This window comes from Clupea harengus, chromosome 12, assembly GCF_900700415.2.
Source record: "Clupea harengus chromosome 12, Ch_v2.0.2, whole genome shotgun sequence".
In the NCBI taxonomy this organism is placed as follows: Eukaryota; Metazoa; Chordata; class Actinopteri; order Clupeiformes; family Clupeidae; genus Clupea; species Clupea harengus.
The window spans coordinates 10,561,608-10,587,605 of record NC_045163.1 but is presented as its reverse complement, the minus strand read 5'-3'; the positions used below and the strand labels follow the sequence as shown (position 1 = coordinate 10,587,605).

The following is a 25,998-nucleotide window of genomic DNA, read 5'->3' as shown; positions in this document are numbered from 1 at the left end:
GGAGTTGGATGATTGCTGATCGTTCACAGATGAATTAACCCATTGAAATGTAAACTATAGGTCTATATAAGAACTGTGACTCCAAATCTTTAGTATAGTTAGAGCATACCGTGATGATTACCTGCTCATCATCTTCTCTGTAGTTGACTCAAAGCTCTTAGAGAAAACTCAATTCACAAGAAAATATTAAATGTACATTGGAGTCTGTGTGTAGTGTAGCATGTTTGTGTGTGTGTGTGTGTGTGTGTGTGTGTGTGTGTATTCTAGTGTGTGTGAGTGTGAGTGTAGTGTAGTACGTGTGTGTGTGTGTTCTCGGTGGGGTGATCTCCCCTGCGGGGATCTCTGCCAGGCTCCTGAAATAGCTGTGGGTTGGAGCGCTGGGAACGGCAGAACAAAAATAGACACTTCCACTGCGCCTCACTCATTGCTTAGCAACCGGCTCCCTCTCCAGCCCGCACACCTGCCTGATGCACTTCTGCATCCTCACACTGTCAGGGAAACTCCTCTTCTGTCCTTGCGCGCTAATGGTTCTTGCTCCATCCTCACACTCTCCCTTCCTGTATCTTCTTCTGTCTTTACACACTCTCCCTCTTTATGTCCTCAAACACACTCTCTCTTATCTATCCTCACAATTTCTTATCTGTCCTCACACTCTCATCTATCCTCACACACACTTTATCATTCTGTACTCACACACACTCTATCATTCTGTACTCACACACACTCTCGTCATCTATCCTCACACACACACACTCTCGTCATCTATCCTCACACACACACACTCTCGTCTTCTGTACTCACACACTCTCTCATTCTGTCCTCACACACACTCTCACACTCTCTTCAGCCAACCTCACCAGCCAAGGCTCTCAGGGTTCTCACTTACATGTTCACATTCTCACATTCTCGGCTTCTCACTCCGGTATCTTCCCAGGGTTCAAGCCCACGGACAGAATGTAATAGCTATAGTTGACAGTGAATTCAGTAAACCTATACATAGGATGGGGCTAAACATCCATGCTAGGAAGTGTTTGGTCAGTGTTCTGAGCGTTCAGAGACTGAGGGTCATTCATCACTAGCTGTTCTGCTGCTGCCATGCTAACGGTTAGCGCAGGCTAACAGATAGGCCTGCCCTCTGATCTGACCTTCCACACTAATTCGCTTTTCCACCTTAGTGGACTACAGTCAATCTCTTTCCTTTTCTTCTGCCCTCTTTTTTCTCTCTGGCCATCCTTTCTTTTCCTCAAGGAGTCAGTTGAATTTCCCTCAGCAATTTTTTTTCTTCTTTTTTTCCGGCTCCATCCAGTGCTGTTCATGTCATACTGTGTCATAATCATCATGTCTGTTCTCAGAATAATTTGTATGACCTCACCATGTAAGCACGCAAGGCTGTTATTCACTGACAGCTATCATCATCATCATCATCATCATCATCATCATGTGTTTGACATTTGACCTGTCTTCTCCATCCCATTCTCATGTACTCATCGCTGCCATCCAGAAACGGAAGTCCAGCTCCACGATTCAGTACATGGTGAGAACGTCCTTCAAGTGTCCTTAAAGCGCCCTTCAAACGTTCTTTAAAACTCCTTTTCTTTACTTCTACCTGGTTTATCAGGTGTTCTTCTCTTCTCCCACCATTGTTCTTGCTTGTCTGATACTTTCTCGTCTTCATTACTCTCTCTTCATCTCCTCCTTGACACCATGGGGCTTTCAATCGACTCAGAATCTGTCTTAACACTAAACTTGGTCCTACTGCAGGTCAGGGTCTGTAAACCAGAGAGACAGGTGAATTGAGATGACTAACAGCTTAAATGCTAGATAAATACACAGTTTGATTATTGAGTGAGTGTGCGCGCTTATGTAGAGTGTGATGAGTGTGATGAGTGTGTGCGTGTGTGTGTGTGACGGACCGAGCCTTGGGTTGCCGTCAACAATGTGGGTTTGGCCCAAAAAGCTCAGACAGAGTGAGGGTTCAAAAATATATGCTTTAATATGCTTCAAAATATCCTGGAGAACTGCTAAGCCTCTCAATTAGCAGAGGACAAAAAGCAGCAGTCTCCAGGAATATCACCTGCTAAGCCTCTAAATGTAGTAGAGGACAACATGCAGCAGTACAATTCCATTATAAATACCTGCTAAGCCGCACCTAAAGAGAGGACAAAAATCAGCAGTCAACATAGATGCACATACCTGACGACAAGACTAACCCAACTAGACAGAACAATGAACATATATATATACATGGCGGCCAGCACCATTTCTACACACAGGGCTAAACACAAAAACTAAACTCTACACAATGACAAGACAGACCCTGAGACATAAACATAGTATTTCCTCACTATCATAAAACAAAGAAATAACTATGTAGTAAATAAATAATGTTTCACAGGTTTGTAAAAACCACCTTATCCAAGTGGTATGGCCCAGACCATTTTTAGTGTCCCCTCTGCCAGTCTAGGCAATTAGCTGTGGAATGAGACAGGAACAAAATAAATGTTCTGGGTTTCCGGCGGTGCTTCTTCATGTCGGACCGACCAACCAAAAATGGGGCAGGAGTGTGCGGTCTGTTTGTGGGTATGATGTATGTTAGTATATTGAGTGATGAAATAATTGTAGCCCTTGTGTCCGTCCTTTCTGCTTTCTCAGTCATAGATAAGTTCTTCTGTCCCAGTCAGTCCATGAATCTGGACCGGGTTGGCCCTGTGCCGGTGTTGATCCGGATCAGAATGGGCCCAAAAGTGTGCCGCTGTCTGTCTGTGTTGATGTTTAATCAGCTGTGAATTATACTGTGGTCTAGCGCTGTCCTGGTTGCTAGTTAGTGAATGTTCGGCTTGGGCATTGACTTGCTGCTTCTGTGTGTGTGTATACGTGCATATTTGTGTGTGTGTGTTGGTGTGTGTATCAGTAGTGTTGAACTGATGTGTCAGTGTTTTTTTTGGTATTTCTATTATGTACTGCTGCGGTTTTGATAATCTTCTAGGGAGAAATTAATTTGGACTCTTTCTGGCTGTCCAGTAACATGTGATGTCCAAAGTGAAAGAATGAACATGTCTCAGTTCAACTTTTATCTGTCTGACCTGTCTGTCTGACACATTTCCACATATATATTACATACCAACCATAGATACAAACTCTCAGATATAAACATGCTAAGTGTCTATGGTGTTTTCAGCCCACTGTGTCTGTGTGAGTTGCTTACACTGTTTATTTAATTACCCAGAATGCATGTGGAGCGTGTACTGTTGGCATTAGGGTGGATTGCTTCCATAGAGTGTGACCAGTGAGTGTTACAGAATGCACCAATATCTCAGTGCACCGGCCCTGATGAGCGTGATGAGCCAATCAGCATTGAGTGATTAAGGTTAGGGTTTTGTCTGATAAGGGGACACAGGAGCTGAAACACACAAAAACATCAGCAAGTCGGGATGGGAATCTGACGGGTGTGTGATAAGAAAACACAGCACTTCCCACAACACACGCACACTCTTACCTGCACACGCACGCACACACACATACTCACAGGGACACGCACATACACTCAGCCCTGACAGTGACTGTGTTTGTGTGTGCGTACTTGTGTGTGTGCCGTCTGTGTGTGGCCTCTCTATGGTCCTGTGTGTTAACACACTGTTGTGTTTCTGCACAGCCCCAGTCAAACAGCGTGAAAAACAGCATAGTCACCAGCCCCAAAGGAAACGTCTCTACACCTGCTCTGGTATTTACCCACTTTTCTCTTTCTGTCTGTCTGTCTGTCTGTCTGTCTGTCTGTCTCTCTGTCTCTCTCTCTCTCTCTCTCGCTCTCTCTCTCTCTCTCTCTCTCTGTCTCTCTCTCTGTCTGTCTGTATCTTTCTGTCTTAGCCTGTTTTTAACAGTAATTTCTGTCTTTCTGTCTCTTGCTGTCAGTTTCTCTCTCGTTTCGGTCTGAATCTGTTCATTTTTTCTGTCTCTCTGCCCCTCCCCCATGCCCCCCTGCTTGGTTGTATCCAAGTGTCCACACCCATACATCACCTTTCTAGGACACCTGTTATAGGACGTACGTGGACAAAATTGTTGGTACCCTTCATTTAAAGAAGGAAAAACCCACAATTGTCACTGAAATAACTTGAAACTGACAAGCTCCAGTTTTGTCTCGTCTGTCCAAAGGACATTCTCCCAGAAGCCCTATGGCTTGTCAATATGCATTTTGGCAAATTCCAGTTTCGCTTTTATATGATTTGCTTTCAACAGTGGTGTCCTCCTCGGTCGACTTTGGCTCAAACAGCGACTGATGGTGCGATCTGGCACTGATGTACCATGGACCTTGAAGTTCACCTCTAATCTCTTTGGAAATTGTTCTGGGCACTTTGGTTACCATTTGTATTATCCGTCTCTTCAATTTGTCATCAATTATCCTCTTGCAGCCACGTCCAGGGAGGTTGGCTACAGTCCCCTGGACCTTAAACTTCTGAATATTATGTGCAACTGTTGTCACAGGAATATCAAGCTGCTTGGAGATGGTCTTATAGCCTTTACCGTTAACATGCTTGTCTATAATTTTCTTTCTAATCTCCTGAGACAACTCTGTCCTTAGCTTTCTGGGGTCCCTGTTCAGTGTGGTACACACCATGATACCAAACACCACAGTGACTACTTTTCACCCTTTAAATAGGCAGACTGACTGATTACAAGTTTGAAGAAGCCTGTAATGCTAATTAGAGGACACACCTTAGTTTAACATGTCTCTATGGTCAAATTATTTTAAATCTTTTCTAGGGGTACCATAATTTTTGTCCAGGCCAGTTTAATTCGGTTTTTTTTTTTTTATTATTCTGTTGAACCACCAGCAATGTCTGATTTTCATTAGTTCATTTTCAGTATTTTTTTATTTATTATTACTTTTGTCAGTTTCAAGTTATTTCAGTGACCATTGTGGCTTTTTCTTCCTTTAACGGAAGGGTACCAACAATTTTGTACACGTCTGTATGTGTGTGTGTGTTTGTGTGTATGTGTGTGTGTGTTTGTGTATGTGTAGGTGTCTCTGACATGTTCTGAGTTCTGGAACCTGCTGCTCTTCACACACCTGTTTTGCCAACCTGTGTGTGTGTGTGTGTGTGTGTGTGTGTGTGTGTGTGTGTACGTGTGTGTGTGTGTGTGTGTGTGTGTGTATATGTGTGTACGTGTGTGTGTGTGTGTGTGTGTGTGTGTGTGTGTGTGTGTGTGTGTGTTCATGCCATTCATGTTGTAACTGATGTGGACTGGACATATTGGCTTCATGGAACGAGTCTGCCTGGTGCTATGGAAGTGCACTCACAAATGTGGTGTGGGTCTTAATGCATTTGTATTTCCGATATATTGATGTAGACTGAAAAAAGGCTTGTGTGTGTTTGTTTGTGTGTTAGTGAATGCCTCATCCAGCTCGGCTGGTTGACTGTTACAAGCTGATAACACAGTATCTCCAAGGGTGGTATCCTCACACGTCTGTCTGTGGACATACATGTACGTGTGTGTGTGTGTCTTTATGTTTATATAATTGTGTGTTGACATACTCGTAGGGTTGTTGCCATTTCTCCCTGTGGTCTCTGTTCAGTCTCATCCTGAACTAAGTGCTGGTCGTGGTGTCTGTGTGCGTGTGTGTGTGTGTGTGTGTGTGTGTGTGTGTCCTTGTGTAGTGTGTGTGTGTCTGTGTGTAGTGTGTACCCAGGTTCGCTGTCTGTCCCTGAACTCCTCAGTGGAGTCACAGTGATGGGGAATCACTGACCTTTAGCATGAATGCTAACAACTCCACCAGGATGTTCTGTCTGTTACTAAGACAACACACACACACACACACACACACACACACACACACACACACAACTGACTAACCCATGAAGATGAGACATGAGGCCTTGCATTAGGCTGTTCACACTCTTCTCTCTCTCTCTCACTGTGATGAACAGCACCCAAGCAAAGCCACCAGGTTACCTGTAGGGCAATGAAGGAGGTAAACCGACTCCCCTGCTGCTGTCTGTAGTTGTGACGAGTATCCCCATATCCCCAGATTAGGATCTTTCAGCGTTTATTCTTTCTCTTCGATCTGAGTTCTTAATACAGATGATAACATGTTGACCTTCATAGTTGATAGTCATTCAACATTTATATCAAAGTTGATCTGTACAAATAAAACGTATACGACATGATGGGTTTTTAGATCTCCCTGAAGTCTATTGACTCTGCTTTCGGCATTAAAGACAGACTTGTTACAAACGTTTCTTAGTGAAAACAGCCCTTTCATTGAAAACAGCCCTTTTACGGCAAATATCAGCTCTGCCTCATCACTCTCCTCAATGTACTCCACTTCAAAGCCGTGGCAGCCATTGCTGGAGGGTGTGTGTGCGTGTGTGTGTGTGTAAGCATGTGTGTTTTTTTAATTCTCCAGACCATTAGCTCAGCAGCGGGAGTCTTAAAAGGTTTACCTCTTTTTTGGGGGGAAACGTCCTTCCTCAGTGGGACCTCTCCCAGACGACCTCACATCCAAATAACAATTTCCTCTCATTGCAATTTTCAGCCTCTCTTCAGCCTTTCACTCTATCTGTCCCTCTCTCTCCCTTTTTCTCTCTCTTTTCCTCTGTCTGAATTTAACTCCAACAATTCTATTTTTTCCTTCCCATGTTTCACTCCACCCCATTTGCTCCTTTTCTCTCTCTCTCTCTCTCTCTCTCGCGCTCTCTTTTCGCTCTCCCTCTCTCCTCTCTCTCTCTTTGCTCTCCTTCTCCCTCTTGTTCTTCTTTGCTCTCCTCTCTCCACCCTCTCTCGCTCCCCTTCTCCTTCTCCTCTCTCTGTCTCCCTTTCTCTCTTTCTCCCCCCCCCCCTCTGTCTCCCTCTCCTCTCTCTCTCTCTAGGAGCCTCAGACCACTGTTATCCATAACCCAGTGGATGGGACCAAGGTACACCCTTCCCCTCCCTGCCCCCCTCCACCAAACACTTCATCTGCCGTTTTTGGTCTGATGTCTCTCCTCTCCTCTCCTCTCCTCTTTCATCCTCTGTTCTTGCCTTCCTCCTTTTACTCATCCTCTATCTCTTCTGTTCTTCAGCCATGTCGGTACTTTGAGTAGGAAAAACTGTTATCAGCAGAGAGAGAAAGCGAGAGACTGGGCGAATTAGTGTGCAGGAGTGGTAGGGCGATACAGTTTCTACATATAAACATTCTGGTATACTGGAACAGGTCTCCTGTAGATGAAAGTGGAGGTATTAGGCCCTTTAGCTGAAGCCTGGAGTCTTCTAAATACATATGAATAATCTGTTAAAGCTTTTCAGATGCTTGTGCGGAATCTGAATAGCTTATGCATATAGCTTGTGCTTATGAGATCATCTTTAGTATAATAAGAGAGGAAAGTCTAAGTCAGCTTAAATACATCTAAAAATGTATTTATTTTTCCAGCGAATTTTCCAGCAGAGGTTAATTCTGCAACAAGGGAGTGTGTGTTTGTGTGCATACATGTATCGGTGTGTGATTGTGTGCATATGTGTGTGCATAAGTGAGTGCGTGTGCATGTGTGTATGTATGCATATCTGTGTGCATTAATGGGTTTGTGTGTGTATGTGTAGTTCAGCCAGCGACCAGTTGATGCTGTATTTTATTGAAGTTTGATGATGTTGTATTTTATTGAAGATGCTGTATTTTATTTTATTTTATTTGTGTGTTTGTGTTTGTGCATGCGGGTTTGTGTGTGTGTGTGTGTGGTGATGGCACTTTAATCCATTTGTCTGCCTGCTTGTCTGTTCTGAGTTACTGCTCTCTCCCTGTCTGAGAAAAGGCTGGTGCAGCAAGACCATAAAATGAGGAAAATGTGGGGAAAAAGCTGAGCATCTGTACTCTGCACATGTCAGAGATTAATGTAACCTATTAGTGCCTGTGTCAGGGGAGGGAAAGGAAGCTGAGATCATTATAGATTTTGGCTCAATACTGCCCCCTGAGGGACTGTAAGAGAACTGCAGGAGGAACCTAAAACTTTATCATATATAGTTTGTAGTTTTCATGTAGTTTGATTTAAATCTGGTCAGATCTTTTTCTTACACGATTGACCTATGCAAAATGTAAGTGTTAAATTCTATGCCATGTATGCTGTTAATGTCAATATCCATGTTCTTCTCCCTTCTGTGTGAACTGAACCATACATGTGAAGTTCTGTTTATTTGTGTGGGAATGCACAGGTGTGAGTGTGGGTGTGTATGTGAGTGCGCGTACATGTGTGCGTGTGTGGGTGCTGTGTATGTGCATGCGTGTGAATGTGTGTTTGTGTTTGTGCGTGTGTGTGTGTGTGTGAGTGTGTGTTTGTGCATGCCTATATGTGTGTGTGTGTTTGTGCATGCATGGATATGTGTGTGTGTTTATGTGCTTGAAAAGCTCAGTGTTTAATACTTGTGTCTTCTTTACAGGAGTCCACAGACAGCAGTAACACCACCATTGAAGATGAGGACGTGAAAGGTGGGTCTGACTGTCAGGGTCCATCCTTCCCAGAGACCAAATTACGTATCATAGAACCGTGCCAGTAGTCCTGAGACCATGCCTGGACCTCAAACATGAGTTGTAGAACAGGGCCAGTAGGCCCCAGCAACCATCTGAGGACCCCTAACATTTATCATAGAACAGAGCTAGTAGTCCTAAGACCATGGAGGTGTCTCAATCATGAGTCATAGAACAGGTCTTACAGTCCCTGAAAATCATATAGGGACCTCGAACATTTATCATAGAACAGGGACAGTAGTGCAGAGACCACATGAGGACCTCTAACGTGTCATAGAACAGGGACAGTAGGCCCTGGCATCATGTGGGCACCTTTGGGGACATGAATCATGGCCACGCACACTAGAAAATACCCAGTAGGCAGCAGCCTCTCGCACAAATCTGGCCCCAATCTAGTTCAGATCTTTGCCCAAGTCAGAGACTGTGTGAGGATCCTTTGTGTGCAGCTCAGGCCGGTGAATGTGACGCTGTAAGTGAAGTACATGACAGCCAAGGTAATGCCCAGGGGTGTTTGATCTGGCGGGAAGCGTTTGAACCACGTCTTAAATCACACCTCATGTCCTCTATTTATAGCCACACTAATAGCTTGTGATTGCAGAAGTCTGATAATCCTGCTGCTTAATCTAGATTCAATTGAAACATCCATGATTGAGTTAACATTAAGGTTAAACAAACATGTAAGTGTCTGTACAGTACATGAATTACCTGCTAGAGTAAGGTGCTAACAACACCAGAATCATGGGTTCGATACCAAGGGAGCACGCATACTCATGAAAATGTGTATCTTCAAATGATATGATTCAATGGATAAATGCAAATCTACCAGTCAATGTTGTTGGCAGTGTGTGTGGTGTGTGTGTGTGTGCGTGTGTGCGCGTGTGTGCGTGCGCGTGTGTGATGGTGGCTACCTCAAAGGGAAGCAGGGAGACGAGGGCGCCTGGCTGAGATTCACAGCGTTCAGCTTTGGCAGGAGACGAGGAGGAGGAGGAGGAGGAACAGGGCAAGGGCACCTTGGATTTATTTATAGCCGTGTGAGGAAACCGAGTGAGAACACCATAGAAAAGAAGAGAGAGCGAGAGAAAGAGAGAGTGAGAGAAAGAGAAAGTTAGAGAAAGAGAGTGCAAAAGAGAGAAAAAGTATTTATAACTGCCTCTGTGCAACTTGGAGAGATAGAGTGAGATTCAATGGGATGATTTTTTATTTTTTTTTAATCAGATGTGTTTCTTGGTAAAAGAGTTTGGTGGGTGTTGTGTGTGTGATTTTGCGTCCATTGTGAGATCTGTCCTTGAATGTGTGAGTTTTCTAGTGTTTAGTTTCATAATGAGGTCCCTTTCTGTCATGTGTTGATGAGTGTTTTGCTGAGGAGATCCTCTCTCATTCACTGTCTTTGGAGCCTGAAGTGACATCACTGGGTTGCCTTTTTCCTGGTCCTTGGGAGTGGGCATATTTACACAGCGGGCAGCCCAGCCAAACCCAGCCCAGCCCAGCTGATGGTGTGGATTTGGTTGATGGTGTGAGAGCACCTTCATCTCCTCTTGAGCTCAATGAAGTCACCTCCCCCTGTGTCCAACTGTCTTCTCCTACTTTTCACTGTTATCCCGTGACTCCAGTCTCTTTCTCTCTTCCTCTGATGTTTCTCTGGCTATCCTCTTCCTTTTTTTCAATGTTGTTTTCTCTGTCTGTGTGTGTGTGTGTGTCCTGTGGGCTCTACCAGCAAGGGCTGTAGAGAGCAGCTCAGTAAAGTCCTCCTCAGACTCCAGCCTGTCTGCTGCGGCTGCCGCCCCTGTCATCTTCTGTGAGTGGAGTTTACCTGTAACTGCGCTGCACGCTCCTGGTCTTGCCTGATAAACGCCCTGCTCAACCCACCCCCACCCCCACCCCCCATCTTAGTGGACATCCCAGAGGGCAGCTTACTCGGGGAAAGATCCGGCACTGATGAGGACCTGATCTGCTGCAGTCGTAGCATTCTTTAATGGATCTGGTCCTAATGTGCTGAGGTTCTGGCAGATTGTTGAACAGATCTGGCATTGGTCTGACATGAGATGTGTTCGGTTTACACCAGATCAGGGCCAGTGTCAGCTGTCATCTGGGATCTCTGCCCCTTGTAATGAGCCTCAGAGGCTCCCTAGCTTCAGGTGCGCTTGACCTCATGCTCCCCACTCTCACCTGAAACTCTAGCACGACAGGTGTCTGATCACCTCAGTGGACTACAAGAGGAACAAGATCAGAGGAACAAGAAGCCTTCTTCTCCAGCTTTCAGAAACATGATCTGCACTTGATTGGTCCTGCCTGGTGAAGCACAGCTAAGGCACTAACACCAGAAGAAGTGCAAGCTGACCCCACTGGGCACGCCAGGCAGGAACAATCGCTCAAGATGCTTGTAGAGTTACAGTGAAGGATGTTTGATGCCAAGTTGGCTGAGCACGCTATAGCTTTCCTGGATAGCCTCCCGCATGAGTTTCTTCTTACACTGGAATGTTTATCTCCGAATAGCTAAGGCACCGGATGGATATGACTGTATATTATAATCTAAATAATGCACCTGTTTAGAGATGTTATTGTAGAGATAGATCCAGATTTCTACTGAGATAGGCATGGTCTTTGAAATGCACATTGTAGTACTTGAACTGACTTGAAGTGTACTTTCTGTGACTTCAGCACAATGTTCTAGTAGCCCAAAATGCCTGAATGCACTCTGACTCTCTGGGCGTAACATTTCCTACTGGTTATTATGTGCTGCCACCTGTTGGTCGCAGATGCACTCAGAGAAACACTAAAACTGCATGTCCAGCTCCAGGTCTGACAAAACCCTCCCACCCCCCCTCACTGCATAAAGCTGCCTGGGTTTATGCACCCCCCCTCATACTCGAAAAACTCTAAATTGTGAATTTCTCCCTCCATGGCCTTCCATTGCCCCTGTGATTTTGGGGTGACCTCCCTGGTACCCCTCTTCCCCCCCTGTCATCTGGTCTCCAGCCTCCAAGCTGTCAGACGTCTTGGGCTCCATGCGCAGGAGCTCAGGTCCCACTGGGGGGGGCGACAAAGACGGAGGGGCGCAGTCGGCCCCCTCCCCTCCTCACACCCCGTCCATGCAGAGTGAGTAGCAGAATCTGAACGCTCACAGCCAGAACCACTGAACCCCACCCCAGCACTGTGTGCCCTCTCATTCACTCACTCACTCTCAGTTTATCACTCTTAGTCTGTCACTCTCCCTGTCCCACTCTCATCTGTCCCCGTCTCACTCTCATCTGTCTATCCCTTTAGCTCTCTCTCTCTATGTTCCTTCTCTCCCTGTCTCTGTATCACTCTAATCTCTCCCTGTCTCACTTTCATCTGTCTATCACCTTAGCTCTCTCGCTCTCTGCATTCTGTCTCCTTGTTTCTGCTTGTCCTGCCTCCTTCTCTCTGTCTCAGTGACTGTGGGACTCACTGAATGTCACTGCCTAATTTCCCCTTTGCTTCCACTCCCAGTGTCTCTCCTCCAAGTCTGTATCTTCCTCATTCACTCTCACCTTCTGACCCTCTCCACCTGTTTAGTCAGATGCGTCTTCTCTGTTGTTGCTTGATTATCACTCTGTGATGTCACACGCCCCTCACCATCCTCTCCCATTCTTCACCGTGTCCTCCCTGGTTCTGCCGGAATCGGAATCTGTTTGGGACACACCAACCTCAACACCCCCCCTCCCCGTCCATCCCCACCCCAGCCCGTCTCACAGACCTGGTGAGCAATGTGTGCCGTGCCCCGGCCCCTCAAGTTGCCATGGAAACCTCCCGGCCCACAGCCCCCCCTCCTCCCTCCCAGCCCCCCTCTGGTTCCTCATTGAGCGTACAGTGTGAGTACAGCAAGACAGACGCCTGTGTGCGCACGCATGCTTGTGTGTGTACGGGAGTGTGTGTGTGTGTATGGGAGTGTGTCTGTGTGTATGTGAGTGGAAATGCATGTATTCATGCAAGTGAGTGTGAATGAATATTTACTGTGAAGTACTGTGTGTGTGTGTGTGTGTGTGTGTGTGTGTGTGTGTGAGAGAGAGAGAAGCAGAGAGAGAAACAGAGAGAGAATGTGTGTGTGTGTGTGTGTGTGTGTTTCTATATGCATTAAGATGATGATGATGATGATGATGATGATGTGTTTGTGTGTGAGTGTTTGTGTGCATGCACTATACAGGATAAATTCCTATCCAGCCTGCTGTTGCACTGAGCTTCAAACGAGGGATTTAGGGTGTGAGTCACCCAGAGCATGACCCGCTTGTCATTTTCAGCCTTGACCGTGTGTGTGTGGGGGGGGGGGTTCTGTTTCTTTAAAGAAAGCTAGGTGAGCCGTCTGATGAACAGAGAGGGGGCACTTGTGGGCGAGGTGTTCAGTAGAGACCTGCTGTGTGGAGTGAACAAGGGGTAGAGGAGGAGGAGAGGACATGTCAGGCCTCATGCTGCTAAGCCCTCTCACCACAGGAGAGGAAGGAATGAGGGAGGGAGAGAAAAAAGAGGAGAGAGAGGGAGGGAGGGAGGGAGGGAGGGAGGAAGTAAATCTTTCCCAAAGCGCTAAGGGACAGGAATAGCATGTTGAGCTCAGCAAGCCCTGTGGGAGAGAGAGAGAGAGAGAGGAAGGGCGAGAGAAACCAGATACATGTCAGGATGAGAGCCACTGAGGGGGAATTTCATGGATTGAACGAGCTTCCTATGATTGCAGGACGGTGTCGGTGTCTGTTGAGTTAGTTGTCCGATCCAACCACCTGCGTGTGTGAGCAAGATGGGAACCCCAGGCTGTCGCTCATGAGCCTGTGTGACAGTGTGTGTGTGTGTGTGTGTGTGTGTGAGTATGATGCTTTGAGAAGTCCAAGGGATCTAGAAATGAAGGGAGAGACAGAGCAGCATGAATAAGGAGCAGAAAGGTAAGTACGTCAGTAATCCCCTCCACCCGTGTGTGTACCTGCATTAGCGTGTCTGAGAGACATAAAGAATGTAGCCCTTTCTTGCCAACACGATTGGGCTGGACCCTGGTGTGTGTGTGCAGGGTTCCCAGAGTCATGAAAATCCTGGGAAATACCATTTTTCTGACCTACAAAAGTCATGAAATTCAGTAGATTTATTAAAAGTTTTTGAAAATCATGGAAAAGCTTTGAAATGTTGTCAATGGAAATGGGTGGGAACCTTGAGGGTGGAGTCTTTCAGAGGTGTGGTCACCAGGTCTGCGGTATGATCCAATTAAATCTACGTCATGTACATACATGTATGCATTCTAGGCCCATAGTCCTCTCTGGTTTAGTTTTAGGAAAGAACATCAACTTGTTTGTCTGCATTTCCCAAACTCACACCCCCCTTTAGATGGAAGAGTATCAGGATGTGAATGGTGTGGTTTATGGGTTCTTCTCAGCGACTGCCTGCATTTGCATCTTTGTCTGCCTGCCTGTCAGAAAGACGTAGATTTTTGGTCCCGATGAGCCACAGACACGGGCTCCTGGGCGGATGAGAGATCTTCTGCTCCAGGCTTGCGGTCAGACACGGGCTTCTGGGCGGATGGGAGATAAACTACAGCTTTGTGTGGCTTTGTCTGGTTGTAAATTGCACATTGTTTCCCCCTTCAGCCCGCAAGCAGGAGATCATCAAGATCACAGAGCAGCTGATCGAGGCTGTCAACAATGGAGACTTCGAGGCGTACGCGTGAGTCGCACAGAATTATGGGATACTAGTACTATAAGAGACGCCTGCCACATCATCACTCCGTTATACATATAATATTCATACAACATATAACAGCTTAAATCTGTGACAATATATTTACAGTATGTATCCATGACATTATGAATTTACAGTATGCATTCGTGACATAATTTTAGGTATATAATGAATCCACATATTTTATGTACTTAAGATGTATATCCATTAATGTACCAGTGTATCCATAACAGTATTTATTGACAGCATGCATCCATGCATCCATGACATCACTACAGTATCTACTACAGTATGCATCCTTTATATTTTAGTTACATTAGACACCTGTATATGTTATTTAGTAGCATGTATTATGAATACAATAGGAATCATTAATTTAGGTTCAGTGATCACACACTGTATCATTTACCTTCTCATATCATGCACTACAGCAAAGCATCATGGAACACTTTTAGCTATATAAGTATTTTTCATGCAGATAAGGCTTTTTCAGAAGATATACTGAGGAAAATGCTTTGATATTTCATACCACATAGTGCGTGCAGTCCACTGGGTTTCAGCTGGTCTGTGATGTGCTGTGTAAATGATCTGTTTGGTTTACAGAAAGATCTGCGATCCTGGGCTGACCTCCTTCGAGCCAGAGGCCTTGGGGAACCTGGTGGAGGGAATGGACTTCCACAGATTCTACTTTGAGAACCGTGAGCAATCATGTGCGGCCTAACAGAACCCAGTAGTGCCTGTCCTTCTGTGATGTGCAATATGGGTGTGCTTGTTGAGATTCATGAAATCATCTGCATCTCTCTTTCTCTCTGCCTTACTGACCGTCTTTATTACAACCTCTCCGTCACTCTCTCTGTCTCTCCTTTTCTGTCTTCCATTGGTTTTCTCTCCTTGCCTCCCTCAATTTCCCATACCTTTTGCTCTATTTCAATTGATTTCGTTCAATCACTCTTTTTGTTTGTTCTCTCTCTCTCTCTCTCTCTCTCTCTCTCTCTCTCTCTCTGAGTATGGGTATGCTTGATGGGGAACTGTAAAATATTTCTCTCCTCCACTCTGCCACTGTCTCTATCATCCTCTTTCTATCTTCCCTCTCCTCCCCCTGCCTTTCATTGATCTCACCCATCCTCTCTCTGTGTCTCTCTCTCTTCAGTGCTGTCTAAGAACAGTAAGCCCATCCACACCACCATCCTGAACCCCCATGTGCACCTGATTGGAGAAGATGCTGCCTGCATCGCCTACATCCGCCTTACACAGTTTGTGGATGGCCAGGGCCGGCCACGCAGCAGCCAATCAGAGGAGACCAGGGTGTGGCATCGTCGCGACTCCAAGTGGCAGAACATCCACTTCCACTGCTCTGGAGCTCCTGCTGCCCCACTACAGTGAAGGTACACACACACACACACACACACACACACACACACACACCCAGCCCCCATCCCCAGGTGGGGTTTCAGCAGCTGATCTTTGTCTTTTTGTTTGTGTGTCTTCATGTGATTGTGTGTGTGTGTGTGTGTGTCTGAGTGAATTTGTATGTGTGCTTGTATGTGTTTTTGTGTGTGTGTGTGTGTTTGCAGAGCAGGGGCTGCAGTGGGTGCATCTGACTGGTGCGCTGGACAGGAGATGGAGAGATGGAGAGAAGGACTGACGCAGGACAGGGGAGAACGAGTGCAAGGCTGGGGAGCCTCCTCCACGGATGGGCCTCCTGCCCTCCAGCTCTGCACCAACCCTGTCCAGGCAATGCATGCACACAGTCGCTCTTTATTGCCCCGCGGTGGCCTGGAGTCTCACTGCAGCGCCCTGGCCAGCAACACCTGCAGCATCACTGGCCTCTGTCTCGTTATATGAACTCTCCCTTGAAGCGCAACACAGCTGCACTCCCCTCCCCCCTTGTCTGTAAGCCAAGACACCCCCCCCCCTTTCCCTGGTAGGAACAAGAGCACACATATCAGTCTAAGACTCACAGCTCCTGTGTTCTGCGTTCCACTCTTACAACCGCACCCTCTGCTCTCCTGTCCACTCTCACTGGGCAAGGGTTACATCCCATGACTAGGGTGCATCAAAAATATTAGCACCTTCAAATGAAGTTCATATTATTATTAGAATTATTATTGTTACTATTATTATTATTATAACTATTATTACTACTTGTTTCATAATCATTGGTAATGCTGTTGTATATTTAATGGTAAAATTCTTGATGCCAGTGGTAAACCTATTTTATCAGAAGAAAAACAATTTTTTTTGTTTTTGTTTGTATTTTTAAGTGCATGTTTTTTCAGTATTATTCTCAGTGGCTGTTTTTTATTGTGCTTGAGTAATACGAAATGTACTTAGAATTTTACACACTGCTATGTAAGCCATTAAGACTACTGATCGGCACGACTCAGGAAAAGAAGGAATGCATCATGGAAAAGGCCTTCAGACAGGAAGAAGATTGGCTGAGGGTAGAGAGATCTTTAGAGTTTCACTGTTGTCCGCCCCCCAAATCTGTCTCGCCATCTTTGTGTGCTTATGCAGCTGAAAATGGCTGCTTTTGTCCAGTCTAAGTCTCTTCAAAATAGGATGTTTCACTTCTGTCTGTACAGTTATGATAGTTCTGGTGTTACCATGACTACAACAGAGCCTACCATTTAAACATCAAATTCCTTTAGGATTCCATAGCTATAGTTAGATGGAAGTGAAATAACTCCTGCTTGTGTGTTTTATATAAACACACTGTCTGAATCCTTTGTTTCTGAACAGCTGCAGTCTTTATCTTTGCTTTCAGTTAAAGCTTGATGCTTCCCAGGTGGTTTTTGTATGAGAGAACATCACAGATCAATGTACATTGGATGCTTAATGCCATGCCCAAATACACTTACAGTTGGACACACTCATGAGGTGCATTTAAGTCTAATTAGTCTGATTAGTATTAGAATTTAAATTAATTATTTTTTGGGTGTTTGTATGGTACTTTTACAAGGTTTTATGGCCTAGGGGTAATTTCAAGTAATAGGGTTAGAGTTGTAAGTTGTTGTCTTGGAACAGACACACATAGGATGGACATTAGGGAAAATCTCTGGTGTAACTCTGTTATAACCAGTCCAGGTGCAGCAATAAGAGAAGGGAACACGCCATAACTGAGCCCACCGTGGTGGAGTGGGGTAGAGCGAGGAGACGTGCAGCCTCTTAAGGAAGTAGCAGCATGGTTAGTGGGAGAGGAAAGAGTGTCTTGAAGAAATCATGTACCCTGCCAGCCCTCTCTCAGGCACCTTCTCATCAATATCACCTTTGTACTTCCTGTTTGTTTTTATTCTGTAAATGCAGGGTGGGAACCTTTTTGCCCCATATTTTTTTCATGGAATAGAAGGTAGATATTTCATGGTTTTTTTTATGTGTATGTGTAAGGTCCAATGCGATATTTGTGGGCATTACACACTTGTTTAACTGAAGAAAGTCTTTTGTTTCCTGTCTCAATGTGAAAAAATAGTAGTTACATATTTGTAAGAGGTGCTGAAAACAGTTGCTACTTGCTGCAAACCATAGCGAAATAACCAGAAGGGAAAGTATGAAATAAGTCAAATTAATAAGAATGTATAAAAGGATCAGCTTTTAGAGAGCAGGATTTTTGTGAGTGGAGCTAATGGTTAAGTTAAGACACACATACGACCACACACACACACACACACACACACAACTATAGCCCCAACGGTGTTTGTTTACAGAGTGTGTGTGTGTGTGTGTGTGTCTGTTTATTAAGGCATACAGTATGTTCTTGTGTGCTCCTATGCCACAATGTAATGACAATATGGAGATAAAAGATGAATAGAATGCGTTGCTATGGAGATAAGTAATACAATAATGCGGGAGCTTCCTGCTAACTGGCACAGTTTGTACTGTTTTATACGAAGGCAGATTTGATCTGTGTAGAGAGATGAACTGAAGAAATGGATGACTTGGTGAAATGTTGAGCAAATTCACTGACTGGCTCGTTTTTGTGAATTTTTAAAAACCCTTTCATTTTCGTTCTGTGAAATGTGATGTTTCTTTCTATCATGTTGAACCCTATTGCTTTGATTCTTTGGGTGGGTGGGGGGGCCTGGCCAGGCAGCAGAGGAATCAGCAGTGGATCCAGCTCTGGCTCAGATAAGGGCCACATTTGTTCCCGATCTGTTCTACCGCCCTCTGTCTCCTCGGAACAGCAGTTGAAACCGCATGTTGACATACTATAGTGTTGTTCTTTCTTTCCTATCTGTGTTAAACCGTGCAAATAATCAAATATGACAGCTGAAAATAAGAAAATAACTTTTAAATAATTAAATATATTGTACAACCACAGTTATGTAGTGATGACATAGGTGGCATCTATTTGCATGAAATTCGACATAATACATTTGGTGTTTTTATTTCATATTGTTAACATTTCTTTTTTTACTGAATGCTGGTGAGTTATGATCCTCTATCTCCTTTCTGAACTTTGTATGTGCATATACCTATTTTTGTCTCAAGATGATGATGACGACCATCATGGCATAAGACGTAACAATGATTGTATTGCATGCTTTTGTACAGGGTTTCTTGTTGTTCGAGCAGGATTGGTTGGCCACAGATATTAAATGGGAGAACTTGAGTCTTAATTAGGCAATTTTTTTGTTCTGCCTGAACAACTTAGGCTTGTCATGCTGGCTTTGAAAGTGCATCATGGGAGATTGTGTGTCTAGATGTGGGGATGATGCTAGAGAACTGCATGCTTTGGAGGTTCTCTCAATGCTGAGCATAGTACTGAAGTACTGGCAGGGTTTATCATGGACACGGTCCAAAGATTACTCTGAGCCCTTGTTCAGAGCGCCCTTGCTGACACTTGAGATTTAAAGGCAACCCCCAGAGGGCGCCAGACATCCACATTAACCACTTCACTTTGGCCCTTGCAGAAAGTTGCTTGCAGGAACACGCCATGAATGTGGAAGACCTGCAGTGTTTTCACAAATGGATGTGAAATCAGCAAGCTTGATGAGTAAGTGAGAGTATTTCCAAACTCACCAGACGTGTCATTCAGTACTGGTTTGTTAAGTTCTTCTAAGACAATAAGATACCAGAGTTTGCCTGTGCATCCCCATGGCGTTGGTAATTGGATCACACTGTTATGCAAAGTATTTGCTACTGGGGGTAAGAGTGTTCTTAAAATGATGGTGTAACGTCCCAGGCCAGTGACGAAACGAAGGTTTGTTTGTGTGTGTGTGTGTTTGAGAGGGAGAGAGAGAGGAAAGAGTTTATTAGTGCCGAATCCGTCCTTTTATAGTGACACCTCGCTGCTCTTACAACACCAAGCCACAGCTATTTGTAGTGTTTCTTTATTTCCTTTGATCCCTAATCCTATTTTCCTTATTGGTTTCAGTTGGTTTGCTTATGGTTTCTCTGATGCTGAGCCTTTGAGATGTGTTGGTTTCTCGTTTTTGAAGGGGGGTTTTGTATATAATCTCATGATGTGAGATTATGTGAATCCTGTCAAATTAGACGACAACGAGATTATTATGACTTCTGTATTTCTCTTGACTCTTCCTGTTACTGCGGCTCTGTTCTTCCAATGTGCTCTGTGTTCTAAAAGTTAAAGAAATGTGTTAAGATGTTATCGATATGTTATCAATAAAAAGACAGTACAAAGGCACGAACTTCTGGTTTTATTCGACCTGGCTGATTATAAGCATCCCGCAGGCAGTCAGGAGAGAATCTGTTTGCCTGCCTCAAGTCATCTCAGTGAGAATCAATGCCCATATCTCACCGCCAGCCTCTGACAGCAAAGAGATAACAGAGATAAGATAAGTATACAGGGATCATGCTTGGTTGTTTCTAAACTCAGGACAAAGTCTTCCCAGTGTCAGCATGTGCGTGGTGTCCATAAACATCTTGCTCCACCCCTCAGTGAGGGAGATTCATAGGATTCATAGATTAATAGGTAATGTTCATAGGAAATACCCTAAGCTGTCCCAATCAGGTTTTTGTAGTCTTTTGTCATTTTGTAGTCTGCCAAAAAAACAAGGAGGCTTGGATATTGATACACACAGAAGTATAACCAACTGAAATGTCTACAAATGCTTATCTCATAGTGAAATGACAATGCCACAACAAACTGCATAGGACTGTGTTTGGTTGACTGAAATGTTGGTGTTGTTGCCGATTATGTGACAGCACAGTGCAAATATACACTGACCAGTATTAACACCAGCATGATCTTAGAGTGAAATGGGTGCTACTGGTTAGTATAATTGTGTTGCTGGTGGTGCTGGTCTGTGAAGGACATAAAAGAAAATGTGTAGGCCTGTGTTCAAACATATACATTATTGTTTCGTGTTGAAAAACAAAACATACGCTAGTATTTGCTGAATTTTGCCCAGTCCTAACCAGGGGAGGCATTCAACTGTGCTCCCAGTAAGCTTTAGGCATGTTGTTGAAGTAGTGACCTCAGGGAATACAAACTCAGCACGCCCAAGACAAAATTAGAAGGCCAGCTGAGAATCTACTGCTAACTAATAAATACTCATAAGTTACATTTACAAAAATGTATTATTTTGGCAATGGGGTTTCTGAATTTGCCAGGCTCCTCGTGTGAGAAATCAAAGCGGCACATATTTCAAGTGCTGACCATGCCGTCTGACGCTAGGTGTGACGCAGCGAGCGTGTGTTCCTTCTTCCAAATAGACAAGCCTGATCAGATGCTGCATACTGTTAAGGCACCCACGGCGAGGAAGCTATAGCCGGACGTTTCAAATTGGAGAGGTGTTTTGTGGTTTATTTTCTGTGTACATCCACCCTGCACTGTACGACCCTACAAGGTAGGTATCATTCGCAGTTAGAAAGGTCATTCCGGCCTTTGTTTTTTGCTAGGATAGATGAAGTGCGCTAACCAAACCATATAGCTAGCTAGCAAGCAGGCTAGTCTATATTAACGCCAGCTAACTCACCGTTGGTCAACCCGAGAAAACGTGAGGGCTGTTTTAGTTCTGCGCTAGAAATGTCTTTCCTTTGCTAGGATGACGTTAGTCCATATGCTGTTAATGTCATAGACTTTCCGAGATAAGGTAAACTAAATGATCAGTTACTTCATTATGGACAAATGTGTTTAACGTTGCCCACGTTAGTCAAGGCTAGGGTGCGTTACTATGGGACATACACATTGAAATGAAACAGTTCCATGTCTGAATATAAACAAGGAGCTCCGTAATATTTGTATCCTATCGCCACATAGTTAAACTTAGCATTCCAACTAGGATAAAGTTACCGGCGGTAACATCTTTAAGCATCTGATGAATCTACTAAGGTAGGAAAAAGTAAGTTAGCCACCGTGAACAAACGTTACAAAGCAAATTTAAGTTTCTTTTCCTAACGTTAGCTGCTGCTGCTTGGTGTTAGAGAAGACTAGCCAATGTCACCTGCCTGCTAAGGTTACGTTAGCTGATTAGATCATGCCATACGTGCGATGTAACACCTTATAATAATCACTTTTAAAAGCATCTAGCCTTTAAACTGCCTTAAACTGTACAAACCGGCATACTATTGCTAGATAAGAAATTATGCTAGTTTGCGCGCTAGCTTGCTATCCTAAGTTGGTCAATCAGCCAGCCAAACCTTCCCATAGCACAAACGTGAACTTAATGTGCAGCTTAATATAAATAACGTTAACTAGTACAAGCGCACTTGGTTAAAATATTCCAAGTGGACGTTGGACAATTTGGTAGAGTTTAGCTATCGTTACTTGCGAGCTAATTTGTGGTTCGTAAACTCTACACATTGTTATCTTGTAACAGTTTGTTATGTGATGGTTGTTTGAATCATAACATTAGATGATGGTAATAACTGAGATCTGTCTTTAAAATAAATTGTTTTCTAGCAGGGGCAGGCTCGTCCAGTTAAATAGATGAAGCCTTGATTTAATACAATTACACATTAAAACATTTTTTTTTTACAAAAGCGAAAAACGCATGGATTCCGCATGGAGACGTCATTTGATCTGTCACATTTAACTTGCCTGTGTTGCTGCGTATTGCATAGACCAGTGGTTCCCAATTTTTTCATGGCAGGCCCTTTTTGGTCAATGAGGAAAAATGTATTAATAGTCTATGTTCAATAACTTTACTCAATGTACAATGTCACATAGTTACTGAGTAAACATACGGCCTACATTGACTAAGTCGCGTCGTGGCGTGGCGTACCAACAGGGGGCACTGCGCTGGGCACCTCCGGTCTAGTGCTTCCCCTATGTTCCCTAATAAACCATACGTAAAAGAAATGTACGACAAAAAATGTGTCCGTGGCAACAGAACATATACTATTAGCACAGAAAAAACATTCCGGACCGCTAATATTCAAACCATTGGTATGGAATTCCGTAGCAATAGTGCAGGAACTATAGCTCAGGTTCCGTAGCCGGTGCCTTTTATAAAAGTACATAGGCTAGTTACAGGCTACTACGCTGTAAGAGCACTGTCATAATTACTTTGAGCAGTAATTCATTGTTTTGGGTTCTCATTCTGTTTCCTCGCCCTCAACCTGCGCCACCTTGCTGTAATGCCGCGCCTGAAAATTCCAGTACAGTCTGCAGCCATTTGACAATTATCAGTAAGAGCATGATCATGTAACGCTTGAATGCAGTAATGTGTGGTGCCTTGAATCTCAACCTCCAACCAACACTGGATTTCATAGTTTTCTAGTTACAGGACTTGCTTATTGTTGTTTCATTAGTCACTTCTTTGCCCTACAGAGTTGGATTCTCAGCACCAAACTGACATTCCCTTGAAGACGGATTGGCCCCGAGTTCACATCTGACTCATCATCTCTGGGACCCTTTCTCTTCCGTTTTTTCGCCTAACAACACTGGTTTGGAGAGGCAGGAGAGCCGTGCGCTGCTTTAGAGACTGCGATGCACCGCTTAAGGACTTGCGCTGCGCGCTTGCGGCCACTCACGGCCTCACAGACTGTGCAAAGCGCCTCTCAGACGCGGCCAGCGGCGGCGGGGGCCCCTAGGACGTTTCAGCACATCAGGTGCTACACAGCGCCCGTCGCTGCTGAGCCCTTCCTCAACGGGACAAGTTCGAACTATGTTGAGGAGATGTACTTTGCCTGGCTGGAGAACCCCAAGAGTGTCCATAAGGTAAGCCGCCATCCCTAGTCTGCCAGTATCTCAAGCAAAGCTTGGTGCTGCGCTGAAGAAGGATACCATACCCTTAATGTGCCCTTGGACAGGGCACTGAGAGAGCCTAGACTGGTTAATAGGAAAAACCTACCTCTGTCTTTTGTGTGTCATAGTCTGCGGGTGTGAGAGAGGGGGGGGGGGGTCCTTGCTTATGCATGAGAGAGAGAGAGAGAGAGAGAGAGAGAGAGAGAGAGAGAGAGAGAGAGAGAGAGAGAGAGAGAGAGAGAGAGAGAGAGAGAGAGAGAGAGAGAGAGAGAGAGAGAGACACAGACAGACAGACAGACAGACAGACAGACAGACAGACAGACAGACAGACAGACAGACAGACAGACAGACAGACAGACAGACAGACAGACAGACAGAAGTGGGTAAATACCAGAGCAGGTGTAGAGACGTTTCCTTTGGAGCTGGTGACTATGCTGTTTTTCACGCTGTTTGACTGGGGCTGTGCAGAAACACAACAGTGTGTTAACACACAGGACCATAGAGAGGCCACACACACAAGTACGCAGAGACTGAGAGAGCCTAGACTGGTTAATAGGAAAAAGATAAGTATACATTTTGTGTGTCATAGTCTGCGGGTGTGAGAGAGGGGGGGGTCCTTGCTTATGCATTAGAGAGAGAGAGAGAGAGAGAGAGAGAACGAACAGTCTGTGAGTGATCATTATTTCCTTTATTTGTCAATCCTCCCTTCCTTTCGTTACATCCTAACCCCTCCCTCTGATACAAAACATGAAGGAAACCAGGAAGGAATGCAACGAGGATGAGGGAATGAAGGACAGACATGCATTATAAGCGAGACGTGCTTTCTTACTTGCGCATCACTTTTAGTTACTATAGCCAGTTTCTGGTCTATATCTTCCTTGAACTCTGACAATTCGTTTCTCATTTGACCTGTTATTGCTTCTTTGAACATTTTCAAGTCAGCCTTCAGCTCGTTCTTCATGGTAAAAATCTGTTTGCTAATGCCTTCCAAGCCAATCTGAAGTGAGGTGATTGGATCTTGGTTGCTATCTTCGGCTAGCGTGCTAGAGTTAGACTTGACTTTCATATCGTCTTTCCTTGGCTTTTCCATGTTCTTCTTGGTTTTGGTCTTCGTAGTTGCACTCATTATCCGCTCCTATTTTAATTGAGTTCTGTTCTATTATTATTTTTCGAGTTTAGGCGGAGTTTAAAATGTTGGCTAAAAGGAGCTCACTGGTCACACAGCCATGCTCGAGGCAGCCATTACCGGAAGTCCGGCGCATCACTTTTAAGATACATCAGTTACTGATGACACAGCAGCATCATCACTCTGGCTTGACTTCACGAACCTGTTGTTATATACAGAATATAAGGAATTTTGGACTTCAATCAAAACATAAATTCTACTGAATGTAATTGTCATTGGAGAGGAAATAAATAACCATTAGGGTTGTGTCGGGTCTACATTTAATTTCATTATTCATCGTCATTATTTTCTTTGTCTAATATGCCAAATGCTCACATCACAATTGCAGAGATCTCCAATTAAATTCATGAACTAGGGTAAATGTGTTATTACATGAATTTCAACCTAAATACAGTAGGCTGCAGTGGAATACAAATTATCATAGTTCAAAAGAAAGACACAATTGCAGCATATTATTCACATAAACCGACTTTTTAAAAACAGCATGTTAAGAAGGAAACCCTAAAATGAATTAGTCCTACTTTATAACTCTGTCCTGCTAACTGTGAAAATTGTAGACAATATTGACGTAGATAGAAGGTCTACCATACAACAGCTGTTGAAATTCGCTAAAGCATGGAGAATTCTCTATTCGCAAATCCTGTTAATGAGGTGTGATATTATTCCTGTCACAAAATACAATCTGTCTGATTTTTTTTCCGTTCATAAACCGCTATGTCTTATGTTAAATTGTAGGTTAAAAGATGAGACGAAAGAATAGGTAGAAAGGGGAGGGGACTTTTCACCTTGGACTATACCTCACGCATTATGAAATCTTTGACTGTAGGCTACAAAAAGGACACATCATGCCTTGTAGCCAGACACAAGACCCATCTCTAAAAAAGACTTCCGCATAGGATCCTATTTCCTCTCTCATAGGTCCTCTGTTCTCCCTCCTCACTCCTCGTTCCTCATCTCCTTTGGCAGCAATTAGGGACGTCACATGACGTCACACTTCAAACGATTGGGGATCTGGGGAACGAGCTGAAGGACAGAGGAAGCATGCAGATAACACTATAGGATGCATCTAAGGTCATCTGTGAGAAGGGCGGTCATGTTTCGTAACGGCAACTAATTTTCCCTCCTCAGGGCAGTCTCAGGCCCTGAAGCCAGTCTGCTTCTGTGACAGGCGTTACATAAGAGCGCTGTCCCTCACCCTCCCTCCTACTTTAGTCAGCTAAAACATCAGCTTTCATTCACGATGGGATGCCGCCACAAAGTATAATAATGTCAGGCCTACATCAGAATGAACCTGTATTTATTAACGTCAGGCCTACATCAGAATAAACCTGTGTTTAATAACGTCAGGCCTACATCAGAATAAACCTGTGTTTAATAACGTCAGGCCTACATCAGAATAAACCTGTGTTTATTAACGTCAGGCCTACATCAGAATGAACCTGTGTTTATTAGCTTTAGGCCTACATTGGAATTAACTAGTGTTTTATTAACGACCCT

The 25,998-nt window shown here is 44.4% G+C and overlaps 2 protein-coding genes across 13 annotated transcripts in view; both read left to right on the top strand.

Moving 5' to 3' along the window:
• Window positions 1-19,808, top strand: part of LOC105889509 (calcium/calmodulin-dependent protein kinase type II subunit beta) — a 70,581-nt gene extending 50,773 nt beyond the window's left edge. For 2 of the 10 annotated variants that reach the window (XM_031577157.2, XM_031577153.2), the window contains 7 exons: window positions 1,502-1,534; window positions 3,653-3,721; window positions 8,404-8,452; window positions 14,074-14,149; window positions 14,768-14,862; window positions 15,315-15,549; window positions 15,739-19,808. In XM_031577157.2, coding sequence (XP_031433017.1) covers window positions 1,502-1,534; window positions 3,653-3,721; window positions 8,404-8,452; window positions 14,074-14,149; window positions 14,768-14,862; window positions 15,315-15,547 — 555 coding nt within the window. In that variant the 3' untranslated portion in view covers window positions 15,548-15,549; window positions 15,739-19,808. Of the gene's footprint in view, window positions 1-1,501; window positions 1,535-3,652; window positions 3,722-6,866; window positions 6,912-8,403; window positions 8,453-10,205; window positions 10,287-11,467; window positions 11,588-12,195; window positions 12,325-14,073; window positions 14,150-14,767; window positions 14,863-15,314; window positions 15,550-15,738 lie in introns of all 10 variants that reach the window. The other 8 variants (XM_042709295.1, XM_042709293.1, XM_042709292.1 and 5 more) reach the window with 7 other exon arrangements.
• A 968-nt stretch (window positions 19,809-20,776) lies between these two features.
• Window positions 20,777-25,998, top strand: part of ogdhb (oxoglutarate dehydrogenase b) — a 31,635-nt gene continuing 26,413 nt past the window's right edge. For 2 of the 3 annotated variants that reach the window (XM_012815346.3, XM_012815354.3), the window contains exons 1-2: window positions 20,778-20,973; window positions 22,899-23,288. In XM_012815346.3, the coding sequence (XP_012670800.2) occupies window positions 23,058-23,288 (231 nt within the window). In that variant the 5' untranslated portion in view covers window positions 20,778-20,973; window positions 22,899-23,057. Of the gene's footprint in view, window positions 20,974-22,898; window positions 23,289-25,998 lie in introns of all 3 variants that reach the window. The other variant, XM_031577149.2, reaches the window with a different exon arrangement.